The 24,802-nt window shown below is 40.7% G+C and overlaps 3 protein-coding genes across 4 annotated transcripts; 2 read left to right on the top strand and 1 right to left on the bottom strand.

The window, feature by feature from the left end:
* Window positions 1-9,130: 9,130 nt before the first annotated feature.
* Window positions 9,131-13,203, top strand: LOC137195619 (F-box only protein 39-like). Its single transcript, XM_067608132.1, has 6 exons — window positions 9,131-9,345; window positions 9,478-9,646; window positions 10,606-10,917; window positions 11,193-11,417; window positions 11,832-12,008; window positions 12,094-13,203. Exons 1-6 carry the CDS (start codon window positions 9,131-9,133, stop codon window positions 12,217-12,219), a joined length of 1,224 nt encoding a protein of 407 aa, XP_067464233.1. The 3' UTR covers window positions 12,220-13,203.
* A 125-nt stretch (window positions 13,204-13,328) lies between these two features.
* Window positions 13,329-17,984, top strand: slc25a1a (solute carrier family 25 member 1a). Its single transcript, XM_067608133.1, has 9 exons — window positions 13,329-13,680; window positions 14,193-14,300; window positions 14,408-14,507; window positions 14,821-14,959; window positions 15,046-15,130; window positions 15,284-15,388; window positions 15,586-15,701; window positions 15,782-15,855; window positions 15,947-17,984. The coding sequence occupies exons 1-9, from the start codon at window positions 13,434-13,436 to the stop codon at window positions 16,059-16,061; spliced, it is 1,089 nt and encodes a 362-aa protein (XP_067464234.1). The 5' UTR covers window positions 13,329-13,433; the 3' UTR covers window positions 16,062-17,984.
* Window positions 17,985-18,051: 67 nt separating this feature from the next.
* Window positions 18,052-24,353, bottom strand: nle1 (notchless homolog 1 (Drosophila)). 2 transcript variants are annotated; one of them, XM_067608130.1, is made up of 13 exons: window positions 24,245-24,353; window positions 23,455-23,616; window positions 22,726-22,946; window positions 21,521-21,600; window positions 21,356-21,432; window positions 21,167-21,264; window positions 20,780-20,972; window positions 20,543-20,678; window positions 20,338-20,384; window positions 20,042-20,244; window positions 19,745-19,904; window positions 19,573-19,643; window positions 18,052-19,058 (listed from the first exon to the last, which is right to left on the bottom strand). In XM_067608130.1, the coding sequence occupies exons 2-13, from the start codon at window positions 23,590-23,592 to the stop codon at window positions 19,046-19,048; spliced, it is 1,437 nt and encodes a 478-aa protein (XP_067464231.1). In that variant the 5' UTR covers window positions 23,593-23,616; window positions 24,245-24,353; the 3' UTR covers window positions 18,052-19,045. The 2 variants fall into 2 exon arrangements, with proteins under 2 accessions (XP_067464231.1, XP_067464232.1); XM_067608131.1 differs by lacking the exon at window positions 24,245-24,353 and adding an exon at window positions 23,834-24,194.
* Window positions 24,354-24,802: the final 449 nt, after the last annotated feature.

Below are 24,802 nucleotides of genomic sequence, written 5' to 3' on the forward strand. Positions count from 1 at the left end.
TTTGTTGATGGTAATGTGCTACATGTAGGACTTTTAATGACTTAGCTTTCATTACAATAATGGCTGATACATGATGCATAAACACCTGTATAATGTCTGTACGGTGTAACATGCAACGTCTAAGTGAATTCACTTCTCATCCCATAAAACTTATTTGCTGAGTAAATGACACATAAGATGAGCGAACGTGGCAGATTTTATTGACTAATAAAGTTGAAAAATTGCATCAAGTTCATTTTATTTTTACTTTGTGGATTTCTTCTTCGTACATGCAGCAGATTTCACAGGTGTGAGACCTGAAGATGTAGCTAAGGTCTGCTCCGATAACACACGAGGTCAAGCAAACAATTCTCACATGCTGTATTCTATGAAAAGGGGCCTTTTCATAGACTACACCTCTTTCACACCTTGTTGCCAAGCCGTGGACAAAAAGAGCATTGTTGAGATGCTGCTACTTACATCCCCACATTCATATTTCTGCGACATACTACACAATTGAGATTTAAAAATTTCCAGCACAATGGATAATTGTGTGTCAGGCTTTAGATCACATTATGTCCTTGTAGTAATCATTTATATTTTGCCTGGTGGGTGTGCTATAATTAAAATGCAATTTGAATTTTTCAAAGGGCTCCAACTCTAACAGGCACAAAATTTGGTATACATCCAGCTCCTGGCACAAAAGAGTCTGACAGCACAGCAATTCATCAGTAATGGCCCCAAGAAGCCCATGCATTTACAGAAGCAGGAACACTAGGGAAAATGTCATCCATTAGTAATATGAATATTGAATTAATACAGCTATAAGACCTTCAAAATTGGATTAAATAATGATCATGAATTTCTGCAGCAGCGGAACTTTGGTTCAACCTTTAACTTCAAATGTCAGCATGATAAACAGAATTTACATGTATATACAGTACATGCATATAAAGTATAGAGTTTACATTTGCATTAATACAGATATCAACACATTGAAAGTGTGAAACGACACTGAAACACTGGCAAGTTCTTGTTTGGAGACTTGGTGCAATTAATGAGTTAAAGGTTTGAAAAAACACCACCAAATCACCATTGTGAATGCTGATACAAAATTTCACATTACGTTGCATGACAATTAGTTGTTTATGTTTCTTTCCAGTATATGGTGCATTCTTATGCCCTGTTTCATGTTTTTTTCCTCTTTCCTTATTCACATTCTTTCTGTACGCTTGGCTCTGTGTCGGGTTGTGTAGCATCATTATGCTGCTATTTTGGCCAGGATTTTCTAAAAAAAGATATTTTGAGATGATTCTGATTAAAATGACATAAAATTTGTCTGCCTTAACAGTACATGCTGTACACGGCCATCATTCCCTTGTTGGTCAGTGCTCTTCCCTTTGTTCCATTTCACAGGTCACACATTGATGTGATTTTTTTAAAATGTAACTTATTCTGCAATTTTTTGACTGATGTTCCTGTTCAGGCATAAACAATCTGGCCTTGTTGGAGCTCTGATGTTTGTCTCATGTTACTTTGAAGAACTGACGCGTCAAAGTACTGATTTCCAGACCTCTTTTATAACTGACAAATGCTACTAATTGGTATTTAACCTGTGACATCACCCATCTTTGTTGAAGTGTTTGCAATTGTGATTAAGTCAATTCAGAGTTTAAGACCACCAACGCATGCAAGGATACCTTTTCAGATCTCGATAGTCTATATTGGACCATTCATTAGTGAAAATCTGTACAGTGGTTTGGATTACTACATGATGAACCAGTGAAATTTGACAAGCAGTGTTGCTGCGACCCGCAATTAATTATATTTTGCATTTTACATACAGTACATATTTAGCATATTTACTAAGTCATAACAATTTGTACACAAAAGGACTGAAAGGAATTCTCACAAGTGTTATAAAACTATTCATATGTTGGTCAGCTGTTCGAGACCTGAGGATGTAAAAGCTGCTGTGAGAGAAGAGACCTGAAATTTGAACATTTCTAAGAAAGACATGAGGCATGACAAACACCTACAAATTGATACATCTGGTTCAAAATACAGGGTGAGTTAATGCATCACAAAATGACTTAAAATGTTGAGAAACCCTGTCAACTTGAAGTCAACTCATCAGCACAACACTAGGTTTTTTTTTTTTAGCAAATAAGTGGCTGATACATGAGTGATTATTAGATATTTTCTTTAAACATCACTGTCACTATGAAGCTCCTCAAAGAGTCAAGTTGTTTGAACTTTCCTATGTGATGCAGCTCCTAACTTCGAAGACCTTTTCAAATTCAAGCTTAAGCTCGTGACTGTGTCTCACTCCTCCCCATGTTTGTTAATTTTGCTGTCTGTTAAACCACCATTGTTGAACATAATCTTTGCCACATGATATGCCTCATCAAGCATGCTTTCACCAGCAATTAGGACAACAGAGGCAGAGCTGCGAAGGCCTCTCCCTTGAAACCGCATCCTTTGTTTATGATCTCTGCAACCCTTGTCTTTTTGCTCTCTTTTCATCTCCTCTCCCCTTTTCTTCATCCCGTTCTCTCTCCCCCCCATTCCCATCTTCTCCCCTTTTTCCTACAATTATCCATGCCCTCCGTTCCTCCTTAATGCTCCCTAACACCCAATCTTCCTCTCTTTTTCTTTTTTATCATCTCTCCGTTTCTTGTTTTGTATGCAAGCCCCAAGGGAGAGAAATGGGTGAAAAGCACTCTCTCTGCACCACTGTCACAAAAGACTGGTGAGTCATCACCACTTATGTTCCTGTCTCCCTCCTCCCACAAAAAAACACACACATATACAGGAAAAACACTCAAATTACTCCCTACCTGCCGTGCACTTACAGGAAGACACGTACTGACACACACATTAGCGAGTGCACTGACACACACACACACGCCATTTAGTGACACACAAGCACACAAACACACACACACACACACACACATTCCACAGCTCTTCCAAACGACCCTGAAATTAAAACCCCAGTCACATACTTTAATTTAGATGATAATTGTGGTTGAAAATGGCGCTCATTGATGCATTGATGTGTGTGCTGCCTATCATATCTTACAGGATTATTTGTAGTTTGTAAAGGCCAATGAAGATGTTAGACGCGCAGGAAGAGATAGCTAAATAGAAAGCAAGAGATGCTCCTGGACTATAGAAGAGAGGGGGAAAAAAATGAAATGCCAGATAGACAAAATGGACAAACAGTGACAAAGAGACAGGGAGGGAAAAGAGAGTAAGACAGACATTTCCTGCATCACTGATGTGGCTTTGCACATCTGACTTGTCCACCTACGAGTTTTCGAGCCGTAAAGGAAACGCTCTCCCTCCATCTGCTGGAGGAGTGAGTCACTTACAATGCAGGCGTGATGCCGTAGTGTGCACAAGATGGCAGTCCTGCTGTCATCAATGAACGCAGCGATGACACACTTTTGTTCTCTTTGGTCGCCTCTTTAAAACATGTGTTTTGTCTGTTTGAAGAATGATCTCATTTGTGACAGAAGTAGAAGTTTTTTTGTTTTTCAATGAATCAGTCTAGGGCTGCAACTATTATTATATTATTACTATTATTCTATTATTGATTAATCTGGTGTTTGTTTGCTAGATTCATTGATAAATTGTAAATGTCAAAAATTAGTGTGTAATGGCCATCAGGATTTACTAAAACCTGAGTTTGACATCATCATTATGCTTCTTTTGTTTGACTAACACTCAAAGATATTCAGTTAACAATCATTCAAAACAAAAAAAGCAGAAAATTCGTCCAGTTGAGAAGCTGGAATGAGAGAATGTTTAGGATATTTGCTTGAAAAATGACTCATAATAAATCACAAATAGATTTTTTTTTCTGTCAATCAACTCATCAATGAATCAACTAAAGGTTTCAGCTCTAAACCAGTAAAAAGGTGATGATGGTCCTGAATCAGAAGTGACATTTTTGAGAATTTGCTGAATAAAGTGATTGTGTTTCTAATAAATGCAATATTGACGGTAGTAAGTAGGTGGTGGGAACACTGTACGGAGCTGCCAGATACTTTTTTGGAGAATTTGTATTTCTTTGTCGTTCTTTGGAAGTTTGCTTATGTCACAGCAGAATCCACCACAGAGACACCTGAGCCCTCACCTTAGTACTCTTTACAGATACCTGCTTGTGAGCTATTCAGACACATCAAATATTGAAAGCCTGGAGTTTCCGTTTCACACACGGCGAGGGAGGGGGGAGCGCAGACAGTTAGACAGAAAGGAGGACAGGCAGGGGCAGAGGAAGAGAGGGGAAAGTCAGAGAACGGTGGGATTAAGAGGAAATAACGCATCAGGCACCCTGGGAGGGAGACACATGAGCAGGGATGGAGGGAGAGAGGGAGGAACAGGGAGAGTGCACCCAAAGGTAAGGCAAGGAGAGTCTGAATGATCATGCCTGATCAGGTGCTCGTCTTGAGTGTCACAGTAGATCCTCAGCTGGTGTAATCAGCTGAAGATTGATTTGCTGATAACCTTCTAGTCAGGCGGTTAAGAGGGCATGTTTTTTAATTCTGCTGCTTTTCTCTCAAACCTCAGTGGGACGACTTCTACCCAGGTTGACACATTGACTCAGAACTGCAGTGAGGAGCCCCAAAACCTCCAGGAACCAGAGGAGGTTGAGCAGGCTGACAGTGGAGCTTGTGATGGAGAGGTAGAGGCCAGTCAGGTCAGAATGGACAGGAAAAATCAACACTACATCAGATTTTAGAATATATACCGTAAACCTACATCCATCAGAGTTAATTTAATATAAAAAGAAAATAGTTATATTATATATATATATATACATATAGCTGATAGTGTATATATATATATAGTTGACTTTTGTTCAAGATTTTGCTGCTGTGTCCCTTGGTTGGTGTGATTGATGAAGGCTGGGGAGGAGCTATGGATCGGTGACACAGAGACTCTCATAACCACAAACATACAGGATGACGCTGACTGCCTCCCGTTGTGCCCCCAGCCAACAGAGGAAGAGCTGACCCCCCCTTCAGTGTCACCTCATCCCTCCAACATACACAGTAGGTCATCACACAAACACACACACACACACACACACACACACATACACATGCTGTTAAATGAGGCTGTAAACCTGTAAATGTGTGTTTCCGTTAATGTTGCTTCTGTGTTTGTGTTTTCACAGATCGCCCATCTGAACCCTGCTGGTATTGCCTGAGGTCTCTTGATCCAGAGTATCATCCGCAAACTCCTGAACAGGTTGTAACATTTCTAACTAAAACAGATTATGTCACTGAGATGCTGCAGGTTAGATGTTTACACTGAGAAATGAAAAAGCTGTCGCTCTGAACAGCTGTCTCAACTAATTTTCTTCATTTTACTAACATCTGCAGTCATTTCTAATAGTAATTCTTTTATTCATAGTAATCATTATAAAAAATAGGGTTGTTACTTGTACAAGTTTTGCAAGGCGTGTGTCAGTTAATGGTTTATAAAATGTGCTGAAGAAAAACAGAGTAAAGCCCCAGTGATGAGATTACAACTGACAGTAAAAAATACCAAAGTGTACAACATGACGTGCATATACTGAACATTGGTATGGGATAAATGATACATATTTTAGAGATGCTATCTTTTCACAAATCTTGTAGTGCTGCAAAGGTGCACAAAAATATTTGTGACAAAGCAGTTTAATTTTTTAAAGCTCTGAAAAAAAGAAGACTTCACAGGACCAGATGAAATTTCAGTATGATAATCTTTTCTTCTGCATTGTCTCATTAGAACAACTATTCATTGTGCTGCTCTAATAATTTTAAAAAAATCAATAACTACAAAAAGAGAAAAATAATTCTCTAAGCTGGAACTCGCAGTATCAAGTCATGAACGCACTTTTTGTCCATTGAGACTGAATTATCAGTGTAATTGATATTATGAGTGAGTCTCTTCATCGAATTGTGATTGACACATTTCCCTCCAATATATTTGTGTCTGAATGTAGGGCATGAGTTAGAAAGTGCTCACACTGAGTATATCTCAGTAAAATCAGCATTTTTCATTCATTCATTGTCTTCAGAGCAGCTCCAGGATTTGTCTTCAGATGATGTCGTCACTAGAGTCTGTCAGTTTGCTGGTCAAGATTCAAGATCAAAACTCAAAAATGAGCCGTCAAATATCTTATGCAGTTCTATTTTAATTTCTATCTTTATTTTATGGTAACACAACACTTCATTGTTGCTGTGTTGCAGGAAGACTCAGATCCTTTGTCACCACTGCCCTCTACTGGCCAGAAAGTGAGCTACCAGACAGACCCTCGACCTCATTTTGGCGTTGCGTGGTCCTCCCACTCCACATGTCGCCCTCTGTGGGGCAGTGAGGGGCCCTGCTGGGGGCAAAGAAATCTGGAAGCACCCGATCAAACACACACCTGCCCTCACTGCCATCTGGGGCTGCCCGCTGACACACTCCGCTGGCACGAGGTTGGCAAAGGAACTTGTAAACAGATAGAGATGCAAATATAGACACAAACACATGCTTTCCACTCAAGATACCAGTTTATGTCACTGTATTTACTAGTGAGCCTCTGACTGTTGGCTTTCTCTCTGCGCAGGCAAAGTGTCTACTGTTTGAAGGGCTGAAGAACTCAAAGAAATGAACTGAATCCTCATCAGAGAAAAATGCTGCTTGTACTTAAAAAAAAAAGATGTCTTCTCTCTATATTAATGCTCTCAGGAAATACTTCCCGCACCTAAAAGTTATTAGCGTGGCCTAATATCTGTTTCTGATAATACATATCTGTCTGTTAACACATAAGCTTAGCCATGTCTATTCCTTATATAATTTATGTTATGTTTAATTCCTGTGATGTTTTTAATGATGTGTTAATACAAATAAACTGCATGTGTAGAAAACCAGTCTGACTTCTCATATATTACATTAAATACTCTTTCTCTCAATAGGAGCTGCAGCATGGAGGCCTTCCTGTGCAGAGAGTGAAGAGAGGAAAATGTAAACACTATTATTATCCACAGAGAAAAAACTCTGCTTGGGTTCAGGCAAGTCTGGGGGAAAACAGCTGGTCACTGGTTCACTCTGTGTATTGATTAATAAATGCATTTGCTTGTTTTGACATCATGTACCTCCGTGATGTTGGACACTGTTGGCCAGCCATGAATTAAGCACTGCCAATAACCATTGTGCAGTGGTGGAAAGTAACGAAGTACATTTACTCAAGTACTGTACTTAGGTACAATTTTTTTAGATACTTGTACTTTACTTGAGTATTTCCATTTGATGCTACTTTATACTTCCACTCCACTACATTTCAGAGGGAAACATTGTACTTTCTGCTCCACTACATTTATTTAACAGCTTTAGTGACTTTTCAGATGAAGATTTTTTGGATAATATCACAAGCTTTTAAAATACAACACATTGTTAAATTTGAAACCAGTGGTTTCCAAGCTTTTTGGCTTTTGACGTCTTACAAGAAGCAGTGAGATTTTTTACCTCTAAATGTCTCATATGGTTTCATTTCACTAAATGTTCAAAGGATCCAATATTTCACCAAAAAATGAAAAAAATCTGTGTCAGAACTTTGTTTTTTCTTCTTTCCTTTCCCATTAATCATCTCTGATTTATCTGGTGACCCTTTGGAGGGGCCCGACCCCTAGGTTGGGAACCACTGGACTAAACTAGCTAACTATATATAAAGTAATTCAAACTAGCTCCACCTCCAGAAGCTACAACAGTAGCAACAGTTTACACACTGATGCTTCAGTATTAATAATCTAATGATGTTATATATAATAATATAGGTAGGAGTCAGAGGAACCAAACCACTACTTTTAGTGCAATGTACGTTTGTATGTACGTACGTTTTAAAATTATTTTTACATTGCTGTATTGGTGCTTTTACTTAAGTAAAGGATCTGAATACTTCTTCCACCAGTGCTATTGTTCCTTTCAACCTTTTATATTTCTTTTAATCTATACACTCTCACATTTGTATTTTAGACTGTTTGATATTTATAAGGGTTTTATTAACATAATGGCTTTGTTAAGTAATTTACTAACGTTTTATAGAAATAGGATTATGAGGCATTATATAAAACAAATGCAGGGTTTCCAGATTTGGTAAGTGTTATTCTTGTAAAAAAAAAAAAAAAAGTGCTTTTAGTGCTAGTAATCCAATAATAAATCTATCAAGTGTGCATTTATAAACATTAAGAAGTCATTAATACAGTAAAAGGTTTTAATAATCAAGTCTGCAGTGATAAGTGTTAAGTTTATGAATGGATTGTGGTGCACATCTTCTACAGCTCTTTTGAAGGAAGAAGTGGTCAAATGGTGTAACCATTCAAACGAATTCTTCACATCCTGGCAACCCAAAGTTGTTTTTATTGATGGTTTATAACTGATCTGTAAAGCATTAATTACATTAGTTACAAATTATAAACCCTTTATAATGATTGCCTTACTAGAAATGGTACCAATGATTTTGGGAATGCATTGAATTGCCCCTTGAGGAACAATAAATATTTAGAATTGAATTGTACTACTACTGAGAACTGAGTCCTTGTGATGTCACAACAGAAGAACATTGAATGCTGTGTTATGTTCTTCCTCAGTGGACTGCTTTAACTGTTGGACTGCTTGTAGCTGCAGGTAATCTCTCTGTTTCCGATCTCTTTTTGGGTAATTCTTTGACATTTTCCAGACTTTTGTGACTTTTTTTCTCTAAATCTACATGTAGGATTAGCCTCCAGAAAACTGCTTTTACTGACATCCACTGAGATAATACAAGGTGCAGCAATCAATATAAATCCCTCTTTAAATCCAACACTTTGCCATATTCTCTTCAGGTAAATTCTGTGGCACTCGGATTATCCAAACAAAGATGGATGAGGATAATACACTGCGAGATGACAACACATGGGAGGAAAATTTTAGTGACGAGGATGAGGACAGTGAGGGAGAGACAGGAGAAGATGACTCAGATCTCAGTGAAGAAGGTGGTGAGGGTAGCTCAATGAAGAAGACAAGCTGCTGGGGGATACTTCCTGATGTGTGCTTGCGTCATGTGTTCAGTTTCCTTCCTGACGGTGATCGTATGAGTGCGGACGTAGTCTGTCATCACTGGCACAAAGTCATGCGCTCTCCCTCTCTCTGGCGCTTTCGCCTCTTCCAGTTCAGTGGTCGCTTGTCCAAATTCAGGCAGTCTGAATATTGCTCTTCTGTGGGCTATGCCCGCTCCCTGGGAGTCTATCTAGAGAGGCTGGAGGTGTCTGTGTGTCCTCCACGCAGGTCCTTGATCGCCCAGCGACTGGAGCAAACCATCAGCGGGCTGTTTTCTGAGCTTACCAGGTAAAAGAGTGCATCTCCTGAAGGCATGTCTAAACCAAACCTTTTTTTTTTTTATCACATTATCCTATGATGTTATTTAACCATGAAACAGTTCAGTAGCTCAATTAATCCCCCATTATTTTGCCTCAACAGGGTGAAGGCCCCACTAAAATCCCTCACCCTCATAAAGTTGGAGTTGGATCGGACTGCCTGGACTTTAGGGCTCAGGAACTCTTTGGTAAACTGCCTGATTCACTTCCTCCGAAAAGCCTCAAAGCTCACCACCATTAGTCTGAACTGGATGCGAAACTCCATGCATCAGGTGAATAGAAGATAATCTCTCAGCAGATATGACACTGCTTGGGTGCTTTAATTCAATGTGACGGTGGTCAGATCTCATCAGCTGAGAGTTAGGTGTCCAGTATTTGAATGAACTGAGTGTCCTGAATCCTCAGTGTCACTGACCGAATCAGTAGCTTGTAGCTTTTTGTAGTGGAGGTCCTCTCTGACCAACTCACCTCTGAAAGATCACAAAATCCACACACAATATCCAGATGCAATATCTCTGCAGCATATTGATGGTTCTTGAGCTTTCATCCTTATAAACAATGCTTTACATGGCCAAGATTTGTAACGACCTTGACAGAATGGTTTGAATCAGCAACAGATTGGAGACTGTAGGCTGAACTACAAACAGTCAGTCAGTCAAACAGTGTTAGAGCATCACACCATTTTGAACAATTTTTTGAATGCTCTCTGATGTGCGCAGAGATTTGAATCAGGAAGTAATTTGTAGTTTCCATCTCTTCTTGAGTAATGCTTTATGCTTGCCTACATTTATAATTAATGTAATTGCAGGGTTCACCACAGTGATAATTTTCTATAATTAATTAAAATTCTTGTTGAGTTGTGTCTTTTTAGACAAGAGGAAGGACAAAGGTACAGTGGCTCAGAGGTGCAAAACACAACAACAAAACAAAACAAGAAAAAAACATTTTATAACATTTTGTGAAATGTTTTTGTGTTTTCTATTTTGCTGTTGTGTTTTACTTTTTTGTTGTTGTGTTTTCTAATTTGTTAATGTTGTTTTTGAAATGTTACGTTTTCAGATTTGTTGCCAATGTTATTGTGTTTTGCACCTCAGGGCCACCATACAAAATTGATACCATTGTGAAAATGTCACTGTCATCCACAGTTCTCTTCCTGTATTCTGAAAAAATATATCTGTATTTTTTTAAATTTCTTAATCTGTTTTTTGATTCCCAATCCTTTAACCTGTAGGGTCTGGAGCTGCTTTCTGCTCTGTCACATTCTCAGAGGCGCTTTCCTCCCACCCGGTGTTACATCTCCTCTTTGAATTTGGAAGGATTCTTCTCTGGTGCTGTGCCTGTCCACCTAAACTCCAACGTTCCTTGCATCATGCGCCACCTGCAAGGCCTCACTGACCTGAGCCTCAGTTACTCCTGTCTGTCAGACGAGCTGCTTATGGCTCTCCAGCACAGACACCGAGGAGGGAGGCTGAACCCCAGGAGAGATGGGATCACCTTGCAAACGTTCTCGCTGCACTGCACTTTAAATGAGCCCCATCGACAGGTAAGCGGGGAACAAATTGATTGAGAGGCCTTGGTTTGAACAGTGTAACAACACTGCCTGCTGAATCGCCAAGTGGGATATAGTAGTTATTGTTGTAGCAGATGGTCCATAATAAAAACTGCTTAACTGCTTATGGCAGAAGTGTGACGACACTGAAGACCATCATTGAAAAATCACAGATGTTAGCTTTGAGGTGGACACATGCACTGGTGAAAATGAAACCCCCACAGGCTTCCTTTCTTCATTTCTGTCTCTGCTTCATCTCCTCTGTCAAGCCGGTGTGTGGTGGCTCATGGGCAACTTTAGCATCGAGCTCCCCCGACCTGAAAGTCAAAATTACAGTGCACCAAGTCATCAACACTGACCGGCTCGCGAGGATACTGCGGCCTGAGATCCCCCTGACAGAATACACCATGGTAGCCTTCTACTCCCCCGACGAAGGCTGGACAGCCAAGCCTGTCCTCTGTGACATGCTGCCTCAGTACAGCCGCAGCCTGCAGGTCAGGGTGCTGAGCAGGCAGCATTACAGGGTGATGCTGAAACCAAAAAGACCATATGTGAAAAATCAATTCAAGAGAAATATCAATTCAGGCCATTTTTCTGTGATTTGCTAAGGTCTGGAGATAAAAAGTTAGAAGTATCTTCATTAAACTTCTCACTTTTTCACTTTTTTCTTCAAAAATAGTTTTGTCTGTAGTTATTTGGGCTTTAATAGAAGGACAGATGATAGATAAACATGAGTTTTATGTGTATTTTGAGATGTTTAGAGGTAGTTACATTTAATTACGAGTTATGTTTGGAGCAAGGGGCATGGCAGGAAAGAACCATAGTCATGTGGTGAAGGAACAAATGGATTTCAATCCAATTAGTTCATCAAAACAATGAGGGTAACCCTTGATCTTGTCTGTCTGCAGCATCTGAGTCTGGACCTGAGCAATTGCAGTGAGCCGTTGGATGTGGAGCTGCTGGAGCTGGTGAAGATGTGCGAACGTCTGGAGCATTTGGGAATCTGGGCTTTCTTGGAGGTCATCACTGTAGAGAAGCTGCTGCACATCCGACTGACACAAAGGAGCTTACTCAACAATATCAGAGTGAGAAAAAGATCAATACTGCCTGAATCTGAGATGCATATACACACAGCATGACGATGCTCTCGTTGGTCATCATGTCTTCCAGGTGAGAATCTACTCAGTAAATGACAACACCGTAGAGCAGGAGGACCAGTTGGAGCAGATACTATCGTCCTACCTGCAGCTCCCTCCTGAACTGGAATTCTTTGCCATGATCTACCCCTTCGTATGATCACTAAACAAATACACAGGTGCATGTGTTTAAAATAAAATGAGTGAAGCATGAAATTAATCTGTTTTACAAACCAATTAAACAGATCAACAGCATTTGGTCATTCCAGTTTGTGGCAGAGTTGTGACACTGACTGACTGTCTCTCCATGTCTATATCTATGTTTTTTTTCTAGGGGGTGGGGGTTGTGTGTGTGTGGAAACTCTGACCTAGTTTCATTGTGGAGGGTGATTGGGGGAGGCTGTGTGTGTGTGTGTGTGTGTATGTGTGCTCAGGCATGAGGAGAGCACTATTTAAGGGAACAAGGATTAAGAGGCAACAGCAGTAGACCAAACTAATGACACTACAGAGGGAGTGAAATCTATTGTATTGTTTTAATCCTTTTAAATTACCCTTATTTTATTATTATTACAATATTCTAGGTCTCTATAGTATTAATATTATTCTCTGTATTACGAAATCTCAGTACCCCTCTATTATTACACACTTGTACACACACACCGACAATACATACCTCTGCATACTTGAAGGTCTGTACATACTGCCATACGAGCACATGACATTATCTCTTTGACTGGCACAACTAATGTGCAGTGTGTTATTGGGTGTTACCATTGCACTGTTTATATTGAGCATATATTTGGAGTATATAGGCCTAGTTTTAGTTCTCTTTTTAGTCACTTTACATAGATTTTTATTTATTGTTTGTGGCTTTTTTTTTTTTTTTTTAAATTGTATCTATATCCTTGAGTCCCATTTTATTTTGTATTATGTATGACTTGGCTATGAATCTTAAACTGTGTAATAATGTTAATTTACCCTTTATAGGTTGAAACCTTGAATGAACAAAAGAAAATATGTTAATTTTAAAGAAAAAAATGAGAGTGAAATCTTACTCCTTGGTTACAGTAATAGTGTTGGTCACTGTTGAGGATTATCACAGTTAGACTAGAAATTAGCTTGACACATCAATAAAACAGCATCCTCTTTGTCATTGGTCGCCAAAAGTCGTACAAACTCACGTGACTGAATAATGGCATTAGGCAGCACAGTGAGCCAATGGCCTGCCCCATCACCTGACCGCTATTTGAATATTGATGTTCCCGACTTTGCTTCCACATTGGTGCGCCGTTCTGCCTGTGTTGTTGTTGGCTGACATTGTCTGATAGTTGGACCAGCAGCACAGCGAGAGATTTTCACTGTAACCAGCCCAACATGTCCTCGCTGCTGAAGCCGTTTTCGGTGTGTGAAGGGCCGTGCGAGAGCGGCGGTGTCAGGCGAGGATGCCCGAGCTCAGCCCTCCATCCGCAGCCTCCATCGCAGCGTCTGGCCGCCGCTGCCGTCGCGGCGGGGCTGGGCTCTCTGCCGGCCCACCAGCGGTTGTACGCGGCGAGAAGAAACCTGGCCGCTGCGGCGATCGGAGGGAGGAAAATCACGCATCCTGGAAAGGCCATCCTTGCAGGTTGATTTCGCAACGCGGATACTCATCCAGTAGATTTTCCCTCCCATAGCCGCCTATTGCTTTGTGCACATCCTAATCTCAATCTGTCGCCTATGGAGGCTGCCCATGCAGAACTGGGTCAAAACGCACTCAGCCAGCAGTGATGCTACAGCAGTTGCATCATGTAGTTGCATTTATTTAGCATTTTCTGTATTTACGCTCTATGCATTTGGATTCATTTAAAAATAAAGATGGTGAAAATATGCTGCTGCGTATTAGACAGAGGCTAATTCGGTCATTCTTTCCAGCTCAATCCAGGCGTTGCTGCTGTGTAATCACTTCACATTAGCATTTCATTAATTCACACTAGGAATGATCTAGCATCAGCACCACTCTGCAGCGAATCCACCTTTATGGACCTTTTATGTTGGAAAAGGGAAATGCTGGCAAGTTCTTCCTGATCTCAGAACATTCAGGAACAATTCTGCACAGTGAGTCAACAAATCTGTCCTTTTTCCCTCTTCCTCACTCAGGTGGCATTGCGGGAGGAATAGAGATCTGTATCACCTTCCCTACAGAATATGTCAAGACCCAACTGCAGCTAGATGAGAGAGCAAACCCACCACGATACAGAGGGATCGGTAGGTCACTGGGGCATGTATGACAAGCTGTCTGACTGCAGGTATGTGCACCAATCCACTGGCAGATTACTCACTCCTGGATGCTTTGTGTGCGTGTGTCTGTGCAGGTGACTGTGTGAAACTGACCGTGCAGGATCACGGGCTCAGAGGGTTGTATCGAGGTCTCAGCTCCCTGCTCTATGGATCAATACCCAAGGCTGCAGTGAGGTGAAGATGCACACATGACATTCTATAGTTTTTATGAACATACAAACGATATGAATTTATAGAACAGAGTGGAGCTGGCATTAAAAAAAAACACACTTTTGCCTCTCTCATCCTTTTGGTTCCTGCTGATCTGTTTTGCAGATCGTAAGATTGTAAACTTGAACTCACTTTTACAGTATCCATTTCTGGATACTGTAGTTCAAGCATGAAAAATTTGGGCAGTAAAGTGCTTACATCTACTGTTAGATTCCAGATGTTTTCTCTTTGTTGCTTCGGGTTCGGCCCTTATTACTCTTCTCATTGTTCCTCATAGATTTGGCACGTTTGAGATGCTCAGCAACCCCATGCGGGACGCCACGGGTCGGCTGGACAACACGCGGAGCCTCTTGTGTGGTTTAGGAGCGGGCATAGCAGAGGCCATCCTGGTCGTCTGCCCCATGGAAACACTGAAGGTCGGTGGAGCTGGATGCTGTTACACATTTCTTTTCACATGTTTCCATTTGTGATTGAATGAATTGGTTCCTCCCTTATCTTCCAGGTGAAGATGATCCATGACCAGTGTTCCCTCAGACCTCGCTACAGAGGCTTCTTTCATGGAGTCAGTGAGATTATCAGAGAACAGGGTGAGAAAGCAGCATACGTCAACTTCCCCTCACCTTATTATTACACACAGACAATGATGTAACAATAATGTCAGTTTAATGCATAAAATGTAAATGTTTTGGGAATGGTGTGTGGTTTGTGCGCTATAATGACACATAATCTGACTCATTTAGGTGTCAGGGGGACATATCAAGGTCTAACTGCAACTGTGCTTAAACAAGGAACCAATCAGGCCATCAGGTTCTATGTGATGAACATGCTGCGCAACTGGTACAAAGGTGAGAAAGAAACCCTTCAGGCCTTGAAGCAAAATCTAGTTCACCTTCCTTTTTTTTTTGGACATTTTTTTCCATGTTTATTTCCGCTTCTTCTGCAGCTGTTTTCGAGTCTAAGCATTGATGCATTTTCCTCCTCTTTCCTTCCATTCTGTCATGCATTTGACATGAATCCAAAATTTTTGATTTGTCCTCCTAAGGTGATGATCCCAGAAAAGAAATGCACCCGATCGTCACGGCAATGTTTGGCGCGACAGCAGGAGCGGCCAGCGTTTTTGGAAATACACCTCTGGATGTGGTGAAGACCAGGATGCAGGTAGGAGACACGCCCTCTGATGATTTCATAACTGTCATCTAGGTTTGCCATTTCTTAAACACACACTCTGCTTTTTGTAGGGTTTGGAGGCTCACCGTTACAAAAACACAGTGGACTGTGCCTTCCAGATCTTGAAGCACGAAGGACCACAGGCGTGAGTAAACCCCGTACACCGCTGACACTTGCTGTGTGGCTGTTTCTGACACTACTGCAGACTTACCTCGTCTCATCCTGCCTGCCTACAGGTTCTACAAAGGGACAGTTCCCAGGCTTGGCCGCGTGTGCTTGGACGTGGCCATAGTCTTCGTCATCTATGAGGAGGTGGTCAAACTACTCAACAATGTGTGGAAGACTCAGTAGAGACAGACAGTGGCAGAGGTCCAGAGGGAAGCACAGACCAGTGCCTCATGCTACGCACAACTGAACACCTCTATTCTCATTAATAGCTCTCTGCATCGCCCTCAGCAGATGACTTCATGTTGACCAGTTTCCGCTTTGTTACACAAATGATTTGCAGGACTTAACCTGAAAACAGTGATAATAAGGGAAGGAGAGTGTGATAAAGATAAAGATGGATCATTTTATTTTACAGAAAAGGAAAACACATATCTAGTATGTAATGTGTTATTCTGTACGCCTGACCAAACTAGTTTTGTTTTTGTGAGTCTATAACCAGGAACATGAGTATATTTAAAGAAGAAACACAAGCCAGTATGATTAACCAAAGGTTAGAATTAAAGGTGGAAGGAAAAGGCGGAAAAAACAAACTTGAGATCATTCAAAAAGGAATATTACATAATGTTTTAGCTTTCTATGACAATTGCTACTGTACATGTGGTAGAGTGATCACTTTGTACTGAAACCATAAATGTGTCTTTTGATTCACTGAGTACTTACTATACTAAGCGAAGAACAGAGATGCTACTGGACACAACCGTGCTCGCTGCAGTACTTTAAAATGTCTGTGCATTACTTCAACACATCTAGGTGTTGTAATCGCTTCCTTGACCGTGCTCGTGGTGTCATTTGCGCTAAAACATCGGCAGTATGTCCTCGCTGTGTCTTGGTGATGAACTTTAGATTACTGTTCATTGTGCTTTTTTTATGGCCGCGGCTGTCAACAACGTATGGCTGCATGAATCTCGATGTGGCATCTATCTTGTTACACACCGACAGCGGCTTGCAGGCTTGTTGAGGACAAACACAAACTGGTCTGGAGTCACCGGAGTACCTCTCCTGCAGATTGTGTCAGAGTGTTAACCTGATACAAGAAACCATAAAGCACATATTGAAGGAAACCGTTTCATATGTAGCACAATCTTCATGTGCAGTCTTAAACGCAGGACGTAAGAGTCAGTTTCTTACTAGAATTTAGTGAATACATGACAACATTTTCAACTGTGGAAAAGCTTTTGGTTCAGTTCTCTACAGCTGCAAGTGAATTATTTGGGAATATTTGACCTGTAATGCTCCAGCCTGAGATTTAAAAGTGAATTTGCTTCTACTCCACATGAGATCACAACACGTAAACATGTCCATGTAGGCCATATGACTTAAAGGCAACTGAGCCTTCAGTGGTTTTCTTGTGCATGTCGAGTCATTCGTCAGACAGACTCTTTTCTAGTCAAACATTATGTCACTTTAATATTCTTTAAGTTTACCTCAAGCTAACCTGCTTCACAAGCTTTTTGTATGCTAATTGTTAATTAGCTACTTTCGAATGCACTCATTCTTGTCTGATATTGTTTACATATGCAGATGTTGAACTAAAGAGGGACGTAGATACATTATGTAAGAGGCTCACTAATAAAAACAAGTGACTGGTATCTAAGCAAAGTTTGGTTTTGATTGACTTAGTTGCTCCACAGAAGCCTTTAATTCCTCTTTGCCAAACTACTTCAGTACAATCTTCAATGTAACGTCCCTGATGCTAGCAAAACTTTATTACATTTTAAAGAGCAACAGAGTATTGTTTAATCTATGTCTCAACCATGTTGTTTCCATTAACTACAGCACATTTTTACTGTACAGAATATTTATGTGTTTAAGCTTTGCTGCTTTTCATTAACAAGGGATCATACAACAAACCAGTGTGATCACTCACACTTCAGAAGAACTTGTTGGGTAGACTGAGGGATTCATTTGTGATAGACGAAAAGCTGAAGTATGTTGGTATGATGTTGGAAAAAATATTGTGCTTCAAGTATGATTTACATGATCAGATGTAGAAACCTCTAACATGGTACATAACATGGTTTCAATAAACCTGTCATCAACAAACTTGATCTGGTTGACTGTGAATCTGTGTTAAAACATCATATAAAGAAAGTGAACAGTGATCTACCTATGATATAGTCTAATAAATGTTTATTCATATTAAATATTCACAAATCTAGAAGAATACAGAAGATAAAACACTTTATTTTAACTGGAGTCGTACACCTGATTTTTCCCCACAGTGGGATGAGAATCAGAGAGTTGGTGACACTTGGCTTCACCGCAGCACCAGAAAAATCAGCAGGTTGAGGCTTTGCTGACCGCAGGACAGAGGAGATTAAAGGCTGAGGGAGCAGGGCGAGCGCCATCGGCATTAACATCGCAGAGGAAAGCATTAGCTCTCCCACCTGTTGCCTCGCCGCTCCACCTGTCACCTACATAGTTCATGTAGTAGTAAGGCTTAAGGTAATGGAGGGGGACACACATGCTGTTGAAAAAAAACATTTGGTATCCCGATGTGTTGGTTAAATCCTCCTTTAATCTTTTTTTTATAATTTGAATGCCTGCATCTCCCTTTACCTCTTTAGAATTTACATTTGGTTATGTATACTTTTAAAAATACATAACCTTGTTTGTGGCCTGTGCATATGGGCGTGGCACCATAATAAGGCTTTAATACGATTTTAGAAGCATGTCATGGCCCCTTAAGTAGACAAATCAATGCTTACATGAACAGCAACCCTTTCAGTATTCACATGAGATGCTAACTGGAGATGCTAATACTGAATTACATATTACAGTTTAGCTTGTACTTGCAGTGATCTCAGTGGATTGATGTCTTGATGATTATAAACTCTGTCATTTTACATTTCCATTCAGCTTAACACCTTCACAGTGTTACGTCTGTAAAATTACCACATGGGTTTCAAACCCGCAAAGGTCATTTGCCCTCATGACTATACTAGAGTTCTTTGACACAATGCCAATGTTGACAGTGTAATAGAGCCAAATGGGGGATTAGGTAGATTCTTGCCACCGTACTCCAGTTGTCGGGCTTCTTGACAGTAGAGGAATGGGTGGAACGGTACATGTCAAATCCAAAGTTAGGAGCTGGAACAGAGGTGTGACTATCTTCTCCATCTGGAAATATAAAAACATAAGGCACCGAAGGGTTAGGTGTGAAGAAACACTGGTATTTAAGGGACCAGTGTGTAAGATTTAGTGGCATCTAGTGGTGAGGTTGCAGATTGCAAGCAACTGAATAGTTCCCCCCCCTTGTCCTCCCCTTCCAAGTGTGTAGAAGAACCTACGGTAGCTGCAAAACTCGCAAAAAACATGCAAAGCCCTCTCTAGAGCCAGTGATTGTTTTTTTCCATTTGGGCTACTGCAGAACCATGGTGGTACAACATGGCGGCCTCCGTGGAAGGGGGCCCACTTCCTATATAGATATAAAAGGCTCATTCTAAGGTAATGAAAACACAATGATTCATATTTTCATGGACTTATACGCTAATTAAAACATATTTATGAATATTATATCCCAATTCTGAAAAGTCCATTCCATTAGATGCCACTAAATCTTACACACTAGTCCTTTAACTTTTCTGTAAAACTGACAAAACAATCAAAAATGGCTGTTTGGCATCTCACTCACATTCTAAGACATTTGTCTTTCCCACCACTGGCTACTCTTTGTCCATCAGGACTCCAGTCCACTGCAAAAACCTGCAGAAATCAGAAACGAAGCAATTAGGAAAAAAAAACAAAAGTCAATACAACAACAACAACCAGGAAGCAGCACTTGTCATGAATCCTATGACCTTCACCTCATCAGCGTGGCCAGGTAGGTCCATATTAAGCTTTCCAGTCTTGATGTCCCAGACTTTTAGCGTGCTGTCGCTGCTGCCACTGACCAGCAGCCGGCTGTCTGCTGACCATGCCACTTGATACACAGATGCCACATGGCCACGCAGGGACATTAAGTACCTGTGGGCAGGCGGACAAGCAGGCAGAGACATAATTACACAGTGACAAACACATATCTTTGGCTTACAGCACCACCACCTGGACAACAGCAGTGTTACAAACAAGTACAGGCTCTCAAGGGTGCAAGCCTCTCTTACTTTCCAGTGCGTCCATCCCAGATTTTAATTGACTTATCGAATGAGGCAGAGGCGAGGAGTCTGGTGTCTGGGGAGAAGAGCACTTCATTGACCAGTGCGCTGTGGCCAGTCATCCTGGCCAAAGGCTTCTTGTCTTCTGCAGGGTTCCATAAGAACAGGGTGAAGTCATCTGAGCCAGACACCAGGCGCTCTGGGGCTGAACCCTGCAGAATGAGAATAGAAGACTGTATGAGCACTGATACATGGAAGTGTCCAAGAGATACAGACCTAAACAAATCACAATAAACATTACTTACCCTAACTTTATTATATCTCTGCAAAGCTTTCTCCTTCAGCTCTTCCACTGGGTGACAGAAGAAATGCTTGTTACATGAAATCATCCTCTTGCAAACATCTACACCAGCAAGCCTTTTTTCCCCCCATAGAATAGCAAATGTGTTTGTGTGAATAGCATATTTGTTTCTAGCATTTCAACCTAAAAGAGAGGTAGATGATCCTTACATGATCCAGTGAGGTCCTGGGGGTTGATGGTGGCAGTTGCAGGTTCAAAAGCTCCAGTGCGCAGGACGTAGTCTGTGCTGAGAGCCAGGGTGTTCACCCAGTGAGCATGACCCTGCAGAGTTCTGCACTGGACACCCTATACACAAAGATAGAAATAAAAACACATGAATGTCTCCTCCCACTCATTCACTTCATTCTGTCTGCGTCTCTGCCACACACATACACACACACACTTACGTCTTTGGCTCTCCACACTTTGACCGTCCTGTCCTGAGAAGAAGTGTAGAGAAGTCCATCTCCTCCCCACTTCACACAGGTGACAGACTGAGTGTGTCCAGTCAGGATCTTCTCACAGCGTCCCAACACAGTGTCCCAAATTCGTATTGAGCCGTCCTTAGAGCTGCTGGCTAAGTACCGACACTCTGGGTTACTGAAAGGGAGAGAGATCAGAGAAACTATAATCAGCACAGAATGTGTAAAACAGTGTCCCAATTCCAAATCAAGTATACATTTATAGAAAGCTGAGAAAACTGTAACTCAATGCAATCTCTCATTCATGGTATTTTATTAAAGCAGTAAAATAATGAGCAGCAATTTATAGAAAGTGATGAAATGAGTGCTCACAGATGCAGAGGTTCCCAGCAGAGCCAAGTGATCCATTTGGTGTGTCCTGTCAAAGTCTTTCCTATCTGTGTGCCCGTCACTGGATCCCACAGACAGATCTACAGAAACACCACAAGAAATAAGTACAATCAAATAAACAGGATGCATCTTAAAAATACAGAGAGATCAGATGTGTGTTTGGAGCCACACCTGACTGTTCTTGCACCCTGACGCCAGCTTCTTCCCATCAGGTGACCAGGCGATGCTCAGTACCCAGTGTGTGTGTCCTTAAATAAAGCAGAATTCAGCTCCATTACTCTATCATTTGTATCTTGATGCATACAAGATAACGCTGCCCTACAAGTGACTTTATACCTCTGGCAGTGTGGTGAGGCGTCTCAGTCGTCAAGTCCCAAAACCGTACTGTGGTATCACCTGAACCGCTGGCTAAATATCTGAAAACAAAGACAACCAAATTAACAAACAACATAAATTAACAAACAACTACAAGTTCTACTACTTCTCAGAGGTACAGTGTGTAGAATTTAGTGGCATCTAGCGGACTTGGCAGAAATGGAATATTCATAACTATGTTTTAATTAGTGTATAATCACTTGAAAATAAAGAATCGTTGTGATTTTGTTAACTTAGAATGAGCCCTTTATATCTACATAGTGAACCTCACTGTTAGATGCCACTAAATCCTACACACTAAGTAAGTAAGTAAATTTTATTTGTAAAGCGCATTATACAACAGATAAGAGAGAAAACACAGAAGATGAAGTGACCACCCGAGCTACATGTTTAAAAAGTACAAAACTAAAATACACAATAAATCCATAAAATGCAGACCTGGTGCATACAGGTAACCTAAATGCTCATCTAAACAGATATGTTAGCTGTCTTTAGCTGCCTTTTAAAAGAATCCACAGACTCAGTGGACCGTAAGGATGCAGGCGGAGCATTCCACAGTTTAGGTGCTACGGCCTCAAAAGCTCAATCACCATGGGTCTTGAGGTGGGTGCTTGGGACAGACAGTAAATTTAGTTTATTTGACCTAAGAGAGCGAGAGTGAGGGTAAAGTACATCAGCCATATATGCAGAAGCCTGACCGTGCTATGCTCTGTAAGTAATATGCTGGGGTTTGCTGATAACAACTGCTGCTAACAATTTGATTAGATTATTTTATGGAATTTTGAAGATTGGAAACTGGTTTTTCTTTTGCTATGTGATTATTAAAAAAATGCTGTAGTGAAAGAACAAGAAAGTAAGACAGATGTATGTATTTCAACAAAGGAAATTAAGAAAAAAATAGAAACTTTCCCATTTTAAAACAACCTTTGTGGCCATTCGAGTAAAGATTTCTGAGTTTATGAGGTGCACCTGAATGCACCATGAAGTCCCTTGTTTATAAGTTCACGATTGATCTTTAAGTGTTTAAGTTTTTAAATTCATTTATTTGTGGCGGGCCGCCACAAATAAATGAATGGGAAACACTGGACTCTTGGATAAAACTGAGTGCAAGACAGCCTTCCTCATGACAAACAGACAAAGAAATGTTCTGTATCAGAGTTACTCACTTGCCAGTGGGACTGAAAGAAGTTGAGATGACAGCTTCTGTGTGTCCCTGTAGCGTGCTGGTACAGCGAGCAACAGCCCGAACCCTGAACACGGCCTGTGGCTGGTACACCACTGGCAGGACTTGCTCTGTTTCAACCCCAAGAGCTTTCACACAAGAGCCCAGACTGGACACCACCTCTGCCTCTCCACGCACAAAAAACGCCAGCGGCACTGGCTCCTCCTACAGCGGATAACAAAGAGAACAGGATATATTCACTGGGTTTTAAAATTTCAGCTGAATATGACTTAATGAATGTACCCAAGAAAGGTTAAAACAGAAACTGATGCATCACTTTTGACTTCACTAAGAACAGCATTTATACTTTTGGCAAAAAATAAATCTCATGATCGTCAGATCACAAATGGATGGTGCTACATACAAGTGTAAATGACCACCAAGATGCACTGTGATCTGATCACTCAAACCACTTGCCGGGGTGGTCTGGGACGCATTTGACAAAATATCTTATGTAGTGTCAACACTAATGTGTTCTGATGCGCAGAAGCCTCTCTGGTACAATACAACAATACGAAACATTGAGACACACATTTTCATTTAAATGTGAATATTGTAGACGTGGACAAAGCTTGGCTAAACATTTAAGGCTGAAATGGCTTCATGTGCAGATGTGTACAACCTTATGACAATTGAAATTGTTCTTTTATGTTGCATAATGCCAGCTGGTTACCTTCTGCAGCAGTGCATTGCAGACCAGCTGCAGTTTGTCCGGGGTGATGTCAAGAGGCACATCAAAAGGTGAACCCAGAACCTCCCCATGCTCGTCCTGAAACTGGATCAACAGCCGCTCCACGTCCTCACTCGTCATCCTCAGTTTGCTTCAGGTCCAAGACTGAAAAAAAGATATCTTTAGATGGAAGTGTAAACACATATGTAGTACTTATTTACACAAATAAATAAGTTAATGATGAAATAAGTTTCCTCTTAGTGTTTGAGAGAAGATCTCTCTCAAAACATGAGGCTCATTTTTGCTGAAAGAACACATTCAGTCCATAATAGCACAGTGAAAAGTAGATAGATAATGTATTAAATATTTTTGGAGTCTATACCATTAAAGTGAATATAGTTCACTATCAGGTCTTGTCAATTTTCAGTTTTCTGTTCTTGAAAGCTACATTCGTAGCTAGCTAGCTACCTGCCAGACTGTCCCTTATTAATAACTAACGTTAACCTGGAAAACAAGACAGAGAGCACCACAACAAAGCCATGTTCATCAATGTTGTTCAAAATATTTAGAATTAGTCATGGTCAAGTTAACTGTTTATCCGTTTGCTGATAGCTAGCCTGTGTCAACCTCTAAAGCTAGCTCAGCTAGCCTGCTGTTAGCCAGCGGATCATTTCAGGCACCAGATTTCTTTAATCAACAGTTACAGAACTGTAAGATAACCGTCACTAGTTTACACGCTTCTGTCCGAGTTCATATGACATAGTATTAGCACGTAAATATGCTAAAAATTTACCTTCAGCGAGGAAGCGATGTATTAAAACTCCCCACGTGTATAATACCCAAGATCCTTTAAAGGAAAGATGCTCCTACAGGCAGTAGTTGTCAAGTCCATAGACGGACTGTCGCAATGAATCATGGGAGCGTCAAGTGCGGAAAGGAACCGTCGAAATGTGTCCATCTTCAATTTTATTGCATTTCCACTTGTATGTTTTCTGCGATATATTTCCATGTCAACTTTCAGGTATGTCAAGAGAAATTAAATTCATGACAACTCCGACAATTTTAATGCTTTTCAGAACGAATTCAAGCTGTACTGCAAACCTTGACATTTAAATCACAGCACATCTTTTGAGGATTTTAATTTTAGCAACTTAAAATCTTCAAAAGATGTAATGTATAAGACTCGACTGACAAATTTAAATTGAAGACAATTTAATATAAATTCTTCTTCTTCTTCTTCTTCTTCTTCTTCTTCTTCTTCTTCTTCTTCTTCTTCTTATTGTTATTATTATTTACCACCATCATCATCATCACAATAATTTATTGTTTGGACAAAATCCATACCTGCCTG

This window comes from Thunnus thynnus, chromosome 13, assembly GCF_963924715.1.
Source record: "Thunnus thynnus chromosome 13, fThuThy2.1, whole genome shotgun sequence".
Classification (NCBI taxonomy): domain Eukaryota; kingdom Metazoa; phylum Chordata; class Actinopteri; order Scombriformes; family Scombridae; genus Thunnus; species Thunnus thynnus.